Raw genomic sequence first — 19,117 nt, forward strand, 5'->3', positions numbered from 1 at the left:
TGTGTGTAAATATATAATGCATTTCCCCCACTTAAAGTATTAATTGTTTCCAATTATATGTAACTATAGCTCAAATCTGCCCCAGTCTGCCCCATGGAAGAAGCGTGCCTATCCACGCCACCCAAAGGGTTAAAGAGTTTATTAAATAGACTTACGGTCGACAAGCCTTCACTACAGTTTTCAGGACACTCTCTACAGAACTGAAAAAAAAGACAGAGAACATGTCAGATTAATGTAAAAAGGAGGAAAATGTAAAAACAAAGAACACAAAATAAATGACAGACCTTTGTGATCATGCAGGACATCACACTCCCTGCGTTGTTATTGCATGTTACGGATTGTCAGAGTAACAAAAATATATCAGAATATGGGATATGCTCCTGACGGGAAATGTTAAAAGGAAGCACCCCAAACAGGACTGTCCGAATCAATGTTTGTACACCATGATGCCGCGGGCACAGGTCCCCACGCTGCGTACACAAATACACGCTACCAACCATAGCGAAAGGTAGAAGAGCGCTGGAACACAAGCTTGCAAAGGATTATGGGTGTTGTAGTTCAACGACGGCTGGAGAACTACAAGTCACTAAAGATCAGAATTGACTAATTGAAGGCTAAAAGACACGAATGAACTATGAAAAGCACAAAACGGCAGGCTTTCCAATTAGCGGCTCACTAGAAGGTGAGGGTACGTTGACTTCAATAGTTTCCCAACAGGAGGAGCCATCATTAGCCTGTTCTGCTGCCACACGGAAATTTAAACAATTACATTTAAACCTCGCCAGTTTTAGGCTTTGATCTCATTTTTATAGGTTATCAAAAGCTCAAATAATTGAAAGGTTCTGATGAACAAATTCTGCGCGCAGTTTGAGAATGTGGAACTCGCATGCTGGGACTGTGACGCAAACCCCAACTCCTCTCATCGTGATCATTTGGTAGGAGAGAGCAGACAGAAAAGCAGAACCGGCTCTCACGTAATACCCACTACAAACGCTTTGGTAAATTATGTGTATGAAAACAGCTTTTTTTTTTTTTTAAATTATAAACTCTTGCGTCCAAAAGTAGTCCTTTCTGGTTACAATATCTCCGTCTGCAGAAAACCAAAAACGTCTGCGTTCCTGGGACATCGCAGCCATCACTTTAATGCATATGATAGCTGCGTGGGCCCTTTACATTTTAATGGCTGCCCCCTTGCAAATAGTAAGACTTTGATTGAAAAAAGACACAACTATCAAGTCTATCAACTTCAACCTTGATAAGGAATTTTTGCATCTCAAAAAAGGAGAAAAAGTTTTTTTGCGATTCATGAGATTTTTCAGTTGATCAATACATCATTGGGCAGAATCCCCCATATGCATTTGCCCTTCCCCCACCACCCAGATATTTGCCATACAGGAGATTTGTAGGCTATACATATGATAAACTCTGCTCCGGAAATGTTGTGTATGCATACGCTGGAATTGCTCCCATTGAGTGTTTTCCTCCCATTGATTGGCTGCTTTAAGTAGAAGAAGGGCAGCTGCAGCTTCTACCTCATGCACGTACCAAAGGTCATGAAAAATTCCTGCTTAAAGACTAACTCCAAGTTTTCCTATCACTAGTACCCTATTATGATTTTTTCAAAAATATTGTGCCGTTTTCTTCTTTAAACAGCTCACATTTCTTACGTGATGTTTTCAGAGAGCTGCACATTAGCCGTATCGGTGTATTCTAGTTCTGTAATCAGGCCAGTCATACGGACGAGTAGCTAATAGAATACCTCGGCCTATCGCTCAGCTGGACATTCTGAATAATGAGAATCTAAGGAGCAAGGGACTCTATTAGCATTGCCATAAAGAATCAACCCGGTGTGGTGTTTGATCAGGGAAAGTCACATGACTGATGACAATGGCCGCCTCCACGTCTGCAGATAAAATAAGTTTATTGGAACAAAAATGATATAAAACCAGGCTTTTCTCAAAGCCGACCTACTTTACTGCACACAGCACTGGGTTTTATTCTCAAAGAAAAATATGTGGTTTTCCACAAGACTTTAGTCTTAAAGGGAAAATGTATAAAGAAAATTGCCAATGTAATCATGGCAGATACTTTTTCTGATGCCGTCCGTTATCACATAAATGGAAACCAAGTCACACTCGTTGTCCACCAACTTCCACAGATATTGCCATCCATATGTAGAGAAAAAAAGACGACACCGGAAAAGAAACCATCTGACCGATTTTTATGTACTAAAGTCAGAAGATTGTATCTGCATCACACTTTTTAATGTGGGGTCTTGCGCATTATTGTGCTTTTTTTTTTTTTTTTTTAGCATGGTTTCTTCAATGGCGAGGGAACCTATAATACATGACTATATAGATACATAAAGTACAAAAGTCTACTTAATATTTAAACTTTAATGAAATTATAGCGAGTAATAGCTGCGCTGTACACATAAGGTGGATTACTCGCGTTATATCGTGTTTAATCTGCATGTATTTATTCAAAAAAACAGAATTTAAAATGTAGGATTTGAGGGGGGCACTTGTGTACAGTAAGCACGATAATTTCTTTCTTCAGTTTTTGGTTTAATTATCATGTTCTGCACACAACAAAATTTATATACTTTCAATGCTTTTACTGCATTTGCCAACGTGAGTCAGTATATTAGCACCGATGCTTTTTACAATAGATATTAAAATGCTAATAACTGCCCTTATTTTACAAAACACAAAATCGAAAACCACATATCAATAATCATGACTAACCAAACAGCTACCGAGCTTTGCCTAATGTACAGAATAGATAAACCGGCACTAACCAGGGCAAGTAATCTCGATACAGTAAGAGACACGGGCATTTAACAGGACGCCCTCCAGATAACGGAGCCCAAATATTTCCAACGGCCTGGGGCGGCTTCAAGGCGCTTAGACATTTATTGACTAAACCACGCGTTGGTAGAGCCAAGCACCTGATAATAACAGGAACGTGAACAATGAAATGACGCAGTGGCTTCAGTTAGTCAGAAATAAGTACTCAGGGAAAATGTACTTTCCTTTAATAGGTATTAGGATTGGGGGAATGTTGTAAATTTCCAAAAGCGTGATAATCAGAGAAAATGTGGTGTTATGATACCAAAGACGATTCACCAAGGTGCACGGGGGGGGGGGATCCACCACCAGGGCTTCCCCAAAGGGTCTTCCAGATGCTGGCCCAGTGGAGACATCCATGCCTTTGTTATCTGCATTAAAAGTTACCCCAGACGAGCCAACCTTAGTGAATCTCTGCTACGGGGATATTAGAGGTTACTGAGCTGAGTGCCATGGCAACTTTTCATTAATGGAACATGCAGAAAATAACAGATCAGCCATAGACCAACAAGGAAAAGAACATAGAGATCCTTACCACCTATGTAAAACATTAAGCACAATTGTTTTAGTGGAAGACAAGCCTGGTCGATATGAACTAAATATGAGAATGGAAACAAAAGAAAAGAGTAAAATCATGATATGAAAAAACACAAACGGAATGATACCTACAACATGAAATCAGACTGGCCAAAGAGAGCGCCGAGGCGGGGGTGCTGTCATTAGGCGGAGAAGAGAGACTAAAATCTAGAAAATGGCTTTTGCTTGAGTAGATGCCGTTCGAACGGAATTCACTCTCTCAACCTTTCGGAACTACGCAATAAGCAGACAGTACAGAAATAGGAGGAGGATACAGAACATGTATGAACTATGTCCTATATGGCAACGCAAGATAGGGCCGAGAAAATTACCAGTCTATAATACTGGTCTATACTGTCTATAATGTTTTCATAGCTTTGAACGTCTTGTAGTCACGGGTGTCATGGACCCATCAAACCAACGTAAAACGCTGGGATACATATCCCCAGCGAGACAGGGCTGTCAAGTGCAACTGTTATGGTCTCAGGTTTGACTACCAAATTCGCCAAGTCACAAAAATATTCAGTGGTCAATTTTACAACCATTGCCAATATAAAAAGAACAAGCTAAAGCCGAAGACAGAAGATCACAGTATAACCAAGATGTAAAGTAGTAAATAAGCGAAAGGTAAATTGTAATGTAAATTTTGGAATTTCTTGAATGCGATGTAATCCGTGCATGTATAGAATCCATCAGGACCGTGGACAGCAGCCGAGTCCAACGTCATTCAATAACAACATGGACACTTCTATTAACTACCATTAATGCCATAACAAACTTAACTCAGAATTATTTTAAAAACACTATGGACACAGGCAACGTGAATCTAGAAAAGGGCCGATGGACGATGAAGAGGATACTGTATGCATTTCCAGAATGGCCCTCACTGCTTTTATGTTATAGTTGGACAATGTAGAAAAACTGAGGTTGAGGTTATTACAAGGTCATCAATAGTCGAGTTACAAATACCGAAAGATCCGATTATGAAATTTAACCAGTCCCTCACTTTCTAGTTCAAAAAAGGCAGCTTTCTGAAGGGAAGGTCCACACTAAAAGAATGATGCACCTTAACTGTAATTTACCACATAAAAGCAATAGACATAACGTTCAGAAACAGGCAAAGACGTGTGCACTTCCGTGTGGTGTATGTACCCTAAATAAATATAAGTTGTCCAACAGAAATGCTGCAAACGTATGACATAGTAAAAATGAATAAATAATAATAATAATGAATAATGCACTGGAATAAGCAACCATAATGCCTCGCCAGTCGTCCATTTGAGAGGTTCTCTGACACTGCCGTAGCGCTTAAAGCCAACGATAGAGATTCCTGATTTCAGTCAGAGAAATGACAATTTTAGCTTCGCACATTCATACTATGCAGCATGAGAACCAAAAAGTTTTATGCTGCCTTCATGTTATTCCCGAGTTAATAAACGTTTGTAGAGGAGCCACTTAGAACTTTCAAAAGGGACTGAAACCAAGAGTGTGAGTACGGGCCGAGTTTAATTGGAGTGCGTGTGCAATTCCTCTAACATTAGCTACTGCTGGACCTTCTAAGACAGTGTGGGCCAGCCAGCAGTCCTCGGGGTGCACCATAACGGATACTGCCAAATATCTCTATTGCCATTAAAGATAGTTTTATTCTGTTAACGGCAGTGGATTAATCCACTGGTGTTTAAGGTACGAGTCTAGATAAAACCTACTTGGCTCACAAGCACAGACTAGACGCCAGGAACCATTCGCCTTGTTCTCCAAATTGGTAGTCCCTACACAACCAGCAATTGTTTTAGTTCTGCACACATACAGACAGGCTGGAAAAACAGAACGGGTGAAATGAAGAAAGAAATAACTGGGCAAAGAGAGATGGTCCAGAAACATTGCACGATTGTTACATGAGGGGGGGGGATATAGCTGCACTAGAAAAAGGCACATAAAACACATAGAAGAGAAAACATAGAAAGCTGCAGCACAATAAACAAATAGTTGTGAGGAGGATATCAAGGTCTCTCTGTCAATGAATAATCTTCATATCAATACAAAAAGATTATGAATCTATCAGAAACATAACCATTTGCGATCGTCAAGAGCTGTGTACGTTTTATTACAGAGCACGATTTAAAAGCCAAGGGCAATTAAGAGTTCACCAGTAAGGCCGATGAAGGAGCCTTGTCTCGTGCCTCTTGCAGGGATAATATCTTGCGAGCCAACAATTACTAATCAGTTCTATACTACGTGCTCAGCAGTAAGCATCGAATTTTCCTTCTCCACAACAAAAATATGCAAGCGCAGGCTTAAGACAAGCTGAATAGGGCAATCACAATTAATACGATTAAATATTGCATTCGCTTACCTGGGAAACCAACTGAGACCAAGATGTTCTGTTTTTGAGTACAATATTCTCTCCAGAATTTCATACAGTGGCCTCCAGGGTAATTGTAGGTCTTCTCTGGAAAGAAGCTCTTTCTTCCTATAATTGAAAGGAAAACTAGGTGTCAAGGAGATCTCTGCAAAATGACCTTGATGCTCACGCAATATTTATGTACGGTACTTCTCGGTGCTTCTCGTAGAATCGCTTTGATATACATCCGTTATCCATAAGTTGCCCCGACTTGCAGCTTTGTATTAAGCGTTATTCTGTATTACAATGTGCCTGGTACAACGTAACATCCAGACTGAATAGTTCAGTAAGAATAAAAATGCAGTAAAACAAACTATATAAACGGGCAGATTCGCCAAATATGTTTGTCCAAGGTTAATGTGCTTACCTATTAGTTTTTAGCTTCTTGAAGAAAAGAACTAGATAAGAAAAATATTTACAGGATCTACAACTGCACACTTAGTAGGAAAACTTTATATAAAAGATATTTTCAACTGTCAGGAGCTGCAGGATTACAGAAAGACTAAAATTACAAAAATCAGTACAGTCATTTTGCAAGATCAGCAAACTTTGAGATTGCTTTAGCAAAGATACAACTTTCCTACCAACATGCTTCACAAGGGAAAGCTGTGACATCAAAATCATTGTCTGGGCAAACTGCACAAAGCTTCAGATTTCTATACGGTGGGCTTTGTAAATGAAGGCTGGGAGGACGAAGCTCATCAATCTCTTAGCAGTTATCACCATATACTTAGAAGAAAAATCCCTATGGTTAAGCCATAAAAAGAGTCATTTGCTTTTCTCAAAGTTCTGAGCCAATAATTAGGCTTTTTGAGAAATTAATGTTTATTCTCTACCTAAATCCCTTTTCACAACATTTCTGGAAAGGAATGCGATCAAATCAATGCTTATTTTGGAGAGTCGTTCTTGGCAGAGAACGGCTTAAAAATTATTGCTGGTTTAGCTTTGTTTTGGTGGTTTTAAAAGTACAGTGTATACCTAATAATTATAGCTTCTCACATAAGGGTTGCAGAATTACATATTCTTTAAAATTTGTATTGTGGAAAAACCGCCATTCATTTCAATTTGCATGAGTTTCTTTTTCAAGCAAAACTCCCACTAGCCAGCGATACAAGACTTTTGTCTGCAGGTACCCAGCTTTTAAATGTTTTATGTAGAGGTTCTGTGGGCTCCTCTGCCCCCCCTGCTTCCGACACTCTCTGCAAGGGACATTTCTAGCATCCAAGGCAGCCCTCTGAACAATGAACATATATGAAAGTATTTGCTAAGTAGTTTTATATGCATTCTTGACACCTGAAAAAGCAATGTACAATGTGCTTCAGGAGAAGCTGTAGCCCCATACCACCTCCATGGTCTGACATTTTCACCACTGAATGTCTGTTTGAAATCAATTAGAGTGTTTTTCATGTGTGCAAAGGTCTCCAACCTGGAGTGTTCACCAAGCCAGTGCTGGAGCTGATCAGCATTAGTAGTATATGCTCAGCCTAAAATATCACCGGCACGTGATAAACAGCAAGTGCATACTGGGTGAATCTGCAGTTTACTGTCGATGTCCACCAAAGTAGAATGCTTATTAAAGAACTGAGTACTTTAATCTGATTTCTTCAAAATCATCAAATAAAAAGACATGCATGAGGTAAAAACTCCAGCCCTGCTGCTGCAGCTGTCCTCCCTCCATCGCACAGCCAACCTGTGGCAGGGAAGCACTCCCACTCAAATCTGCAGCTGTGTGTGTGCAGCAATTTCTGGTCACAGAAAAGACAGGTTACGGCATTTGGTTTGGTGTAAAATGCTGTAGAAAAACATGTTCTTATTAAAAAGAAAAAAAGGCAATAATTCACTTAACTGTTAATGTTATTTAAGGATTTCAGTAAAAAAAAAATCATGCATTGGAACACGGCTTTTACCAAGTTCAATAAATGAATGAACCAATCAGGGAGCTTTATTAGCATTCATGCCTCATTATTTCCCTGGTGGCGGTAAGCTTTAGATGCAAATATTGTTCGGAGGTACACTGTTAATAGAAAGAAATCCAAGCGGTGTTCTGCTTAACCTGAAATAATGCCCACGAACAACAGAGCGACCCAAAACACAGAACCGTTATATATAAAACATGCCCTACTTACTTTAAAAGGCTGATCAATAAACGAGCAAATCCTTGCATCATACTGATCTCCAGTTTCGGGATGGTCACCAACTCGTACAACAGCTTGACGAAAAGTACATGGTCTTCTTTGCTAAACTTCCGTCCGTACAGTCTGATATACCTGCGATAAAGAATACAAAAGGGCATGAAAAGCTATTCTGAACAGAAAAACCACTTTAGACTTTTTCCACCTTCCTATCCAACTTCTACAACAAGTAAATCACCCAAATCAGACCCAGGGCATTGTGCTCGGCAAAGTCGGCGGTAGCTGAACGGCACGCCGCTGTAATCCTCAACGAATAGCCGAGAAACACACACGCAGCACAACGTTAGAACACCAAAAACGGAATATCGCGGAGCTCCATGCAGAGCAGTAAATGATTTGACCAAATTTCGGCCCTTGTTATATTATTCATATAAAGACTATTTAAAGATCCAATAATACGTAGTCTCCCGGCACAGTATTTCATCTGTGTAAATAAGTGAACAACCCGACCAATCCCTCTAAAGACGGGATAAATTACTGCGTAAAAAAATCACGCTGGACACATACGCCTCATATTCAGAAATTAAGAGCAGCTTTTAATATACTGAACTGGGGGTTTTGGAAGATTCACAGGTGAAAGGTCTGAACGAGAATGATCTGAGTTATCTAGTCTCCTTTAAGAATTAGAACGTGATGTGGAAACCACTTTAAACAAAGAAGGAGGTTGTAATAATTTCCAATAGCTAAGCTTTTCTCAGAACTCTGTTTCATATAAACACAGAATTTGACAGCAAGTAAGAACCATTCGGGCCATATCTTCTGCTGTATAGACTCAGACCTGAATCAGTCCTTGGTCTTGTCTTGAAAGAGCGAGAGAAAGGGGAAAAAAAAGAGAGCGAGAGAAAGGGGAAAAAAGAGAGCGAGAGAAAGGGAAAAAAAGAGAGCGAGAGAAAGGGAAAAAAAGAGAGCGAGAGAAAGGGAAAAAAAGAGAGCGAGAGAAAGGGAAAAAAAGAGAGCGAGAGAAAGGGAAAAAAAGAGAGCGAGAGAAAGGGAAAAAAAGAGAGCGAGAGAAAGGGAAAAAAAGAGAGCGAGAGAAAGGGAAAAAAAGAGAGCGAGAGAAAGGGAAAAAAAAGAGAGCGAGAGAAAGGGAAAAAAAGAGAGCGAGAGAAAGGGAAAAAAAAGAGAGCGAGAGAAAGGGAAAAAAAAGAGAGCGAGAGAAAGGGAAAAAAAGAGAGCGAGAGAAAGGGAAAAAAAGAGAGCGAGAGAAAGGGAGACAGTGAGATCATTTGGCCTTTCCCGATTGGTTTGCAGGATCAAATTTTTTGCCATTCTAGCAGCCCTCCTCAACAAAGTGGCTTCTGATACCGGTGGTCCCGATTGTAAGTGACATCAATCCCATCCCCTGAAAATGACATTCAGTAGCCAGTTAGCATGAGGTCAAACTCTAAAGTTGGAAGCTGATAAGCCTATGGAAGGTATGGTGGGATTTAGGAACCGTAATCAAACCGCATCTATAATTATAAGAACAAACGGGAGACAGGAAAGTCCCGTAACGTTTAGAGACATTACCGGTAACTATTCTTTTTAACCTTTCCATGCATTCTAAATCAACTGATCACCAGAACAACCTATAGACAATGTACAATTATTGTACCATTTAAACGGTTTAAAGGTGTTGTTCCACTTACTCTGCTGCTCTCACACTTTTGTAACTGGGTGCGGTATCAGAAACACAATTTCTAGTTCTTCTCAGAAATAATTTTTCAATCATGCTAAATCTGCGTTTTCATTATTTTTGCTGTCGACACTTGTCACGTGACACAAAAGCACACACCGATGGGCTCAATCAGATGTTATCTGCCTTCCTTATTCTAAATGGTTAAAATTGGGCTTGATCAAAAAAATGAAGAACTAACAGATCTTTTCTTAACTTACAGTTGCCTGCATGCAAGGTTTTTGTTACTGTGGGTTGTTTTTTTTTGGCACTACCCTGAAGGACGCAACAGAATTATTTTTGGAATAAAAAACAAAATGCTTTTTGGAATTATGTACCCAACGGGCAATCAATAAATACAGTTTTGAAGATTAGAGAATAGGTGGAGGATTTTATTATTTGTTTAGAATGTAGTATACCACCAGAAAATAATGCATCATTATTTGAAACTATAGTCCGTTTTTCAAAAATGTTCTTAATTTGGAAGAAATCACAAAAAAATAGCAATGAAGAGGTCGAATCATGCGAACAACGTATTATAATTTATAGATTTTTTTTACTTGTTCTAAGAGTAGATGGCATAATCTACCTTAAGATCTACATGAACACGATTGTGTGGTCTGAATTAATAGAGACGGCCAGTAATCGTTGAATGACTATTTTAACATTTTTAAATCAAATGCACCCCTCTATATATTCACAAAGGACTCCTTGCTATTTTTTTTTTTTTTTATTGTACACATTACGACCTATAATGATGTTTTATTTGTAAGCCAAAAAAAAAGCCACCCTGGGTTTCTATATACTGCCTTTAACACTATCAGTGCCAAAACAATGCTGTAACCACAGGAATGACCAAGTATGCTTTGTCTTGTCTTGGAAAACGGTCGCATCCAGATTAGATTAATGGTCTGTTGGCATAAAGACAAAGTACTGAGAGAATGAGGACGCTAATAAAAGAAAATACAACCGCTCCAAATACAGTATAAATCTGGCGTACATTCTCTTAAAGGGAAACTTCCATAGTATTTTTAATGTTATGACCGCGTGTGGGCAAATACACCATTAAACCTGCGCCGATGATTCACGTATTTGGGGAAGTCCCATGTAAATATTTTTTTACAGTAGAAAATAGGGTGTTGTATACCAAGGCTCTACAAACCCCAGGCGCCTAGAAACCACTTCCAGGCACCCAAGGTATGGCAGGAGGCAGAGGTAAAAATTTGCTAGGTCTACCATCATGAATCCGGCAACTTATGCTTTCCTGCGGGGGGGGGGGGTTGAAGTGGGTGAGGCACCTAGCGGGGTCATGTAATGTTACATGTATTGTATATGTAGTAGTAGTGTTAGCCAATGCGTGTGTGTAAGTGCTTGTTGTTGGATAGTGTGTGTGCATGTGTAGTGTTAGCACGTATGGTGTTGTGTACGTTACAGCATGGCATTAGCACGAGTGTGTATATCAGCATATAGTGTTAGAGTGTGTATTGGAGTATGGTGTTAGGGTGTGTGTGCGTGTGTGTCTCCAGTCATTGTTTTGTGCACGTGTGTTGGTAAACATTAGAGGAAAGGTCCTGCTAGCCATTTGGTTGGGGTTCAGTTTGATTTAGCGTCAGGTCTTTTCTTTATTAGCTTTCCAATAAAAAGTGATGGGTGCAATGTGGGAAGCAACACAAAGCTGATAAACGTCTAAATTATTAGTCATTGTTCTTAAAATTAGAAGGTTCTATAAAGACCTGAGAGACCTCCAGCCAAAACGTTAGAATTGAGAAAAAATGAGGGGAGTTGTCCCAAACATATTTCAATGTTTTATTCTATATATGTTTGTGCCAATAAATAATATTAGCATGAATATGGTTGAATAAGAAACCACACTGCGTGATTAACTGCGTGATTAAGGCCGAGTCATATTGTTTATCATAAGGCTGTATGATAAGGAGTCAGGGTGTTTGTCAAGTATTCTGGGCTAACACGGCAAGAACACGTAAAATAACCAATATGCTGCTAAATGTAATAACTAAAAAGCAATAGTTTTGAAAACTTGGAATTGGAAACCAGTCACAAAAACGCTTCCATATAATTTGCAGCTGAACCAGGGCTGGGAGTTCCAAGCAGATTCCCCGGTGACGGACCCCCTTAGCGCTTAGTTATAAAAGAGCGTATGTACACGTACCTAAAAGGCACAGGTCACGCTACCTTGTCGATCACGTTCCAGCTACTAGGACTACAGGTATAATACCTGGTCCCACTATGGCGACAGCCCATGCAACTAGGATGATGTCAGGGCTGACCGTATAACATCATAAGGTGGCAGGTACCCTAGAAGTTCATTTACATGGGATGGGGAGGTACACGGAAACACTAAGTTCTAGATATATTGATATTTTATAAATACTGCTCGTTTTTAGATAGCATAAAAACTGTTCATTTAAATTTAGCACCATACAACCATTAGCACAAAATTACATACAAGCAGAATACAACCACAGAAATACAGCACTTCTCTCATCTTGCAACAGAAACACATTTGCATATAGCTCTGCCAAAACGCACACTGCCATTCAAACGCTCGGCTGGGACCACTTAGAAGTCCACTTGTTTTTGAAAGAAAAGCAAAACGTGTCCTTTAATATAAGATGGAATGGATCAGAGATACAGCGTAGACGGTGTTAATGTTATAAATGATTACTGTAGCTGAAAAGGGCTGATTTGTAATGGAATATCTTCATAGGCGTACAGAGGCCCTTTATCACTCCCATCACTCCTGTGTTCCAAATGGCACGTTGTATTCGCTAATCCAAGTTTAAATTTAAAAGGCTAATTCATCATTATTAACCCCTTTTTGCAATTACGTTACAGCTTTTTCACGAAAACAGCTAAGTGACACCAAACTGTTTGTGTGTGTATATATATATTATATATATATACCGTATTGGCTCGGATATAGGCCGCCCCCGTATATAGGCCGCACCCTAAAAGTTTGGTGCTTTTTTAAAGAAAAAGTTATTTTCTTTAAAAAAGCACCAAAAAACATGCTGCCACTCTGTCCCCCCCCCCGAGATATGCTGCCACTCTGTCCTCTCCCCCCCCGGGATATGCTGCCACTCTGTCCCCCCCCCCCCGAGATATGCTGCCACTCTGTCCCCCCCCCCCCCGAGATATGCTGCCACTCTGTCCTCTCCCCCCCCCCGAAATATGCTGCCACTCTGTCCTCTCCCCCCCCCCCCGAAATATGCTGCCACTCTGTCCTCCCCCCCCCCCGAGATATGCTGCCACTCTGTCCTCTCCCCCCCCCGAGATATGCTGCCACTCTGTCCTCTCCCCCCCCCGAGATATGCTGCCACTCTGTCCTCCCCCTCGATATGCTGCCACTCTGTCCCCCCCCCGATTTACCAGAGTAGACTCCCGGGTGTCTTACGGGGCCAGAGGGGGACATCTATGCACATCGTGTATACAACTCCCGGTGCCGGCACTCAGCGGAAGGGCCGGAACCGGAAGTTGTATACGCGTATTGCGTAGATGTCTTCCGCCGGCCCTGCAGGACACCCGGGAGTCTGCTCTGGTAAGTCGGGGGGGTTAAAATGCATCGTGCGGATGTTCACCGGCAATGGCGCATCGCCGCTGCCGGTGAACGTCCGTGCGATGCGCTTAGACAACCTCCCGTGCCGGTACTTCCCCCCCCCGTGGAAAGTGCTGGCAGGGGAGGCTGTCTGAGCGTATCAGACAGTAGGATACAGGTCCCCTGCACCGCTGCGGGGGATCTGTATCCTAACCCCGCTGCCTGCCCGGCGCCCGGGACTGCATGTCCCGGGCGTCGGGCGCTAGACCCCGAATATTAGCCGCACCCCCACTTTAAGGACTTAAAGTGGGGGGAAAAAGTGCGGCCTATATTTGGGCCAATACGGTATATATATATATATATATATATATATATATATATATATATATATATATATATATATTATATAACACACAATAGAGTTGCAGGGTAGCTCACAAGGTGCTACCAAACACTCTGGATTTGTTTCTGAGAATTATCAATAACGCGGAACATACGGAGTGTAATAATAACAGTGTTTGTGTCAGGCTTACAGAAAAACCGGAAAACTGCCTCCCACGCAAGATCTGAGAACACGCTCAGAATAAAGACAAACACCGAAGAATAATAGAAAAAGATTGAAGGGACAGGGGTTAAACGGCCCATATTTCTGATTTGTGCAGGTAGAGCAAGATGTCACAGTTTGGACAAAAGTAATCTCTTTAAATCCCCATCGATACAAACCTTGAAACCGCAGACGGTCACCGTTAGCGCTGCTGCAGTATTTTCTATCGAAGTCGCATTTTTGGTTAAACCAAATGGCGTTTACTCACTAAAACACGAGTTGGCAGGAGCATTGTGGTGTCGAAGGGGCAGACCGACCCTGCCTAATGCATAGTTCAATCATCTGGTCTTTATTTAAATATGCTTTATACCGGACCATGCTATTCCTGGAACAAGAGCTGACCGGGGATCACCCTACATTAAGGTAAAGTGAAGTCAGAGAGGAGAAACTGCAAGTCTCCTATCACCTACCGCTTTAGTGGATGATAAACCTCAAGGGTTAATACTTTTATATATTTTTGGTACTAGTTGATTGTATCGTAGGTATGTCAACAACCATGATATGCTAATACTTAGGAACATATTAGGAGTAATAGTAATATTACTTAGCCTTTTTTGTGGATTTTACCCAAATATGACTTTAATAGAGCAGCCATGACTTAAATATTTTAGACTTGTACCTTTAGTTGTTTACTGTTGTGGCCACTAACAGTAGATAATCTGTTCGCTTAAATCTGTTCTTTATGGTAAAACTAAAGCACCATATGAATTTGTGTTTTTTTTTTATATGGCGCCATCATGTTCTGCGGCGCTGTACAATGGGTCAAGAGGACATAAGTAGAGGATGATATTTAGGGTTTGCAGGCACAAAAGATGACGAGGGCCCTTTCCAGACACCAGTTCTCTCTCGGCTTTGCATTGAAACTGGATGAACCAAGAATGATAGTTCCTCCATTAATAAAAATCTAAACACGTATGTATATTTTAAATCACAAAAAAATGGTGCAACATACTAAAATTCACCTACAATTAATAGTGAAAACTGATATTGAATATTTTTTTGCAACCTTCATCCCAACTCCTTAATAAAGCCCTTTCCCGATTACGTCACAGAAAGGTGGAATATATGACTTCAGGAAAACAGGCTGAGCGATGCCCTAGGATACAGATCCGGTTTCACATTCTGGAAACACGCTTGTGTAATAGTGGTGGCCATCCAAGCGAGTCACAAGAAGAAAACAAGCATCATGACGCGATGACTACGAATTATTTCAATAACTGTGCCCTGCCAAACCAGATCACAACGTTACCAGCCGCAGTCCTGCGTATTCTATACATTTTAAACGGCCGAAGACACTTTGTAGTTAGTGTGCTTGGGGCAGGGCTCTCCAGAGACAGTTAATGTAACATTGACGTATTGATATGTATGGACGTACATACATGGGGGGGGGAGCATTAATACAACGAATAAAGTTACTCTTTTCAGGGCTGTGGACGCTGTGATACATTACTTGGAAAGATGCCATACAAAAAGAAGATGAGATGTTTACCAAGAACAGGCAGCCGCTTCGTAGACTGTCCTATGGTGCGTCCCCCGATTGAGAGGATCTAAAACAAAAATCTCCATCTACATAAATCTAATTCCACCCAAAAGGGCAGACAGGAATCGAAGTGAGAGGCTAATTTCCTCTCCATGAGGGAAGCAACAATCCCAAAAGTTTTAGCCTTCATTGGCCTTGTCAGTGGGGTACGGTTGGTATCCCTCTAGGCACAAGAGAGCCTGGACTCACCTTTACACTTGGGGTAAACCCCAAGAGATCCCCGAAGGGTGAAATGCCACACAAAAAGTTTATAATAAAAAAAAAAAAAAAAAAGACAGAGGAGGAACGGGGGAATTTGGGTCCCAAAAAAGGACCGGCTCCCATTTTTCTATCCCAATATTAAGCCAAAGGGCATTCACGTAGGTTCAGATGGCCTCCGATATCCCACCACCAAACTCTGTTTCATCTGTATATGATACGTATTTTGCGTGATATAGTTTTTGCATAATACTTACAGTTAAAACGTATGGCAAAGATAAATGATTGACTTGATTGCTAAAAATAAAACAATGTAAAAATAAACAGGTTTCCAATCACATATTGCCAATGTCATCTTAATAATTAAGGAAAGGAAACTGCTGCATATGCTTTCTGGAAACTGTGCTTCCTTATGCAAGAATATTGAAACAAAAATAATTAACACAGCACTTCGGAATATACATAATAGCAGGGATAATTGCAGGAATAAAAATGTAGAAAAAAAACCCAGCGGCAAATCGATCCATAGCCCATTCTAACACCAGGGTGGCACAATTATGTCTAGAGTCTTGGATCAGAACGGAGAGGTTTATTAGCTTTTTATATATATATAAAGCGCCAGCAATGTATGTAGTACTTCCTATAGCGCAATCATTCAAAGGGTATAACATTGGTGTAAAGGATGCCTCCATAGGGATCGAAACAATGTGGACGTATTAGGAGGAAAGGCCGCCTGGTTAATGGGATTTGTCCGGCCCTTATATGATGCGGAAAGCAGGTGACATTTAGCATTCTCTATGTCACAGTAAACTTTGGTCGCTGCTCGATATCTTTCAGCTCTGCAGAGTCACGGTAACTTCTAAGGCATTAATACCCAATTAGAAAAGATTACTGATACAGACGCGGCTATACATAAAATGAATATCTCACTCACTGGCTCCCCACCAGTCTGAAACCAATTTGGGAAGATGGCGACAAACGGTGCGCTGCCTCATCGCCCATTATTGCCTCATTCTGTTGACCTCAATGTCACCACCATGACTTGTAAGCTATGACTGGTCTGCCCAGCTGTGACCCAAGCTATTGTTCAAGTCCCATAATCCTTCTCCAAGCCCAAACACAAGTGCACATTTAATACCGACACATTTTAACAAGGGGTGAAGGCATGTGAGAGATGTTCTTCAAAAGGCTGCTGCCCTGCCGAGTTAATGTCACCATTCAGTATTTTGGACACGGTCACACTTGTACTACTTACAAGCTGCTAAATATTTTACTATTGCGGGATCAATGCTGTCTAAAATTAAGATGGCACGACGCCTAGCACACAAACGCTTTTACCCTTAGCCCATCAAAAGGGTGAGCAACAAACTGCCCTATCATGTGCTTCATTCCACTCTGGCAGTTAAAGAGTCCATGTTATCATGGAACGGGACACTTTGGAACCAAACCGGATTTATAGCCACCCCATTATTTCCAGTATGTTCCGTGACTGGAGAACCTAGTAGCCTGTCTGCCGCTGAAACTATCATGTTTTATGTGCTTAAAGAATTTAACCCTCTGAATCCCACAGGAGCGTATGCCGGCGCCTTGCTTCGAGATACAACATAATGGGGTCGTTACGGAGGCGCTAAGCTGCAAGCAGGAGGAAGTCAATCTGAAATGCTCGGTTTTTCCGAGGCTTTTATGATAGAAGGGATAAGCCACAATTACCTAGAGGTGTTTATGAACAGACGTGGCATGGTGGTAGAGGGAATCCGGGCAATTCTGTCCATTACTCAAGAACTACTTCTACCACTACGCGAAAGCTCAGAGCGAGCGAAGCCAGTGATGGCTAACTAAGAAAAAAACTCTACACATCAAATAATAAAAGCCAGAGCTTGGATCTATGTTCACAATCACGGCCACCTATGAAGCCCAGTCTGGTTTTCCACCAGACTTATAAAATAACAAGGTGCCTGTTGTGTATTTTAAATAAACAAAACCAAAGCATGGATCAAGATACACAAATGTGTCTTCATATTTATAAATAAAACATTTAAAGGCGCATCTCACAACCCTGGAAGAGGCATGAAAATTACTGCCAGCAATGGTGAAAGTTTATCGCTGGTAGACGAGGCAAGCAGATGAGTGATTCAAACAGTGACAGTGCAACAAAACACAATCAGGAAGAAACGGCAATACGGATACCCAATGACACAACATCACCACATCAACACTAACAGAAATAAAAAACAAACAAAGCACACAACATAAGAAGATCACATATCGTGACCCTACTCAGTAATCATCTGGTGATAAAAAATACCATCAGCACAGAATTTGTCGAAGCACAAAAAATATAGTATTTAGTGTTTTTTTGTAAAGTAAATGGCAAAGCTGAGCCACTGGTAAAGGATGTGTTAAGGGTTACAGAATGTAACGGAACAATAACACACGTTAACAGACACGTACACGCGTGATATCCAATATGTACATATCCAATTCTAAAAATCCCAGACAGATGCAAAGGTCACAGCGATGATCCCAAATGCACACAAAGACAATGTAGGTCACACACACCGTTACACACATGCTCTACAATAAAAGGTCATCGGGCTTTCATTACATACAAATGACATTTATGAGCCCGTTATAAACACACATGTACCCGAAGAGTACTATGTAACAGCTCACGCTGTGGTATGCAAGGAGGACACGGAGGCAGAGTTAAGCAGACACAAACATGATAAGTGTGAACGCACACGTTTATTGCACAAACACACACTTTACATAAAGGGGATGATGACCCAGACAATGGCCCAACTCACGTGCTGAGTTTCCGGGTCCAGAAAAGCACCCCCGGCCACAGTTCCCGCAGGTGCACGGCCCGGCCTAGGTTGCCTTTGATCTGCGCGAGGAGTTCGTTAGACTCCCGGTCCATTTGGTCGGCATAGGGCAGAAGCCGGTTGTAAACGATTTCTTTCTGAGGGATAAAACCCAGCTGCCCGGCCCTCTCCTCCCCGCCGCCCATCCCGCCTGCCGCTTCTTCTCTACCCCCGTTCCAAAAATATAAAAACACCCGGTTTTGTTCCTCTAGGTCACGGCGCCGGCCTGTCACTTGCACTCCTTCCCCTAACTCTCACTCTCTGGCTGCCGGTGACGAAGCAACCAAAGGGAGGGCACTCACGTCAGAAGTGACTGCTTCAAAACGTCACTTCCGCCCCTCTTTCGCGCAATGGTGACGTAGGTGGGGGGTGTCCTGCTAGCTGTCACAAGCTCTCAGTGACTGAGGGATACGCGGTCATGTGCTGCAGGATCTGCTGTGAACCTAAACGCCCATTAAACTTAATGGAACGTTATCTTTTTTAACTGTTTTAAATGTCAATTAATTGAAAATGGCCGAACCACTCACCCTGGTTCATGCCAGAAGTTCTATACAATGGGGAACCCTAGCCAGGGTTTCTACAGGAGAACTACTCAAGGCCCATTGTAGGGTTCCTAGCACCCCAGGTCATCATTGCACCGATGCGGCTTACGAGCATGGGAGGGACCCTTGTGGCGTGGCCCC

General features: G+C 41.5%; 1 protein-coding gene across 1 annotated transcript in view; it reads right to left on the reverse strand.

The window, feature by feature from the left end:
* Positions 1 to 18,674, reverse strand: part of PSME4 (proteasome activator subunit 4) — a 48,217-nt gene extending 29,543 nt beyond the window's left edge. The window contains exons 1-4 of the mRNA XM_053459260.1: positions 18,378 to 18,674; positions 7,953 to 8,093; positions 5,779 to 5,895; positions 156 to 200 (exon numbers count right to left, since the gene is read on the reverse strand). Of these exons, the coding sequence (XP_053315235.1) occupies positions 156 to 200; positions 5,779 to 5,895; positions 7,953 to 8,093; positions 18,378 to 18,580 (506 nt within the window). The 5' untranslated portion in view covers positions 18,581 to 18,674. The remainder of the gene's footprint in view (positions 1 to 155; positions 201 to 5,778; positions 5,896 to 7,952; positions 8,094 to 18,377) is intronic.
* Between the last annotated feature and the right edge of the window lie 443 nt (positions 18,675 to 19,117).

This window comes from Spea bombifrons, chromosome 3, assembly GCF_027358695.1.
Source record: "Spea bombifrons isolate aSpeBom1 chromosome 3, aSpeBom1.2.pri, whole genome shotgun sequence".
NCBI classification, from domain to species: Eukaryota; Metazoa; Chordata; class Amphibia; order Anura; family Pelobatidae; genus Spea; species Spea bombifrons.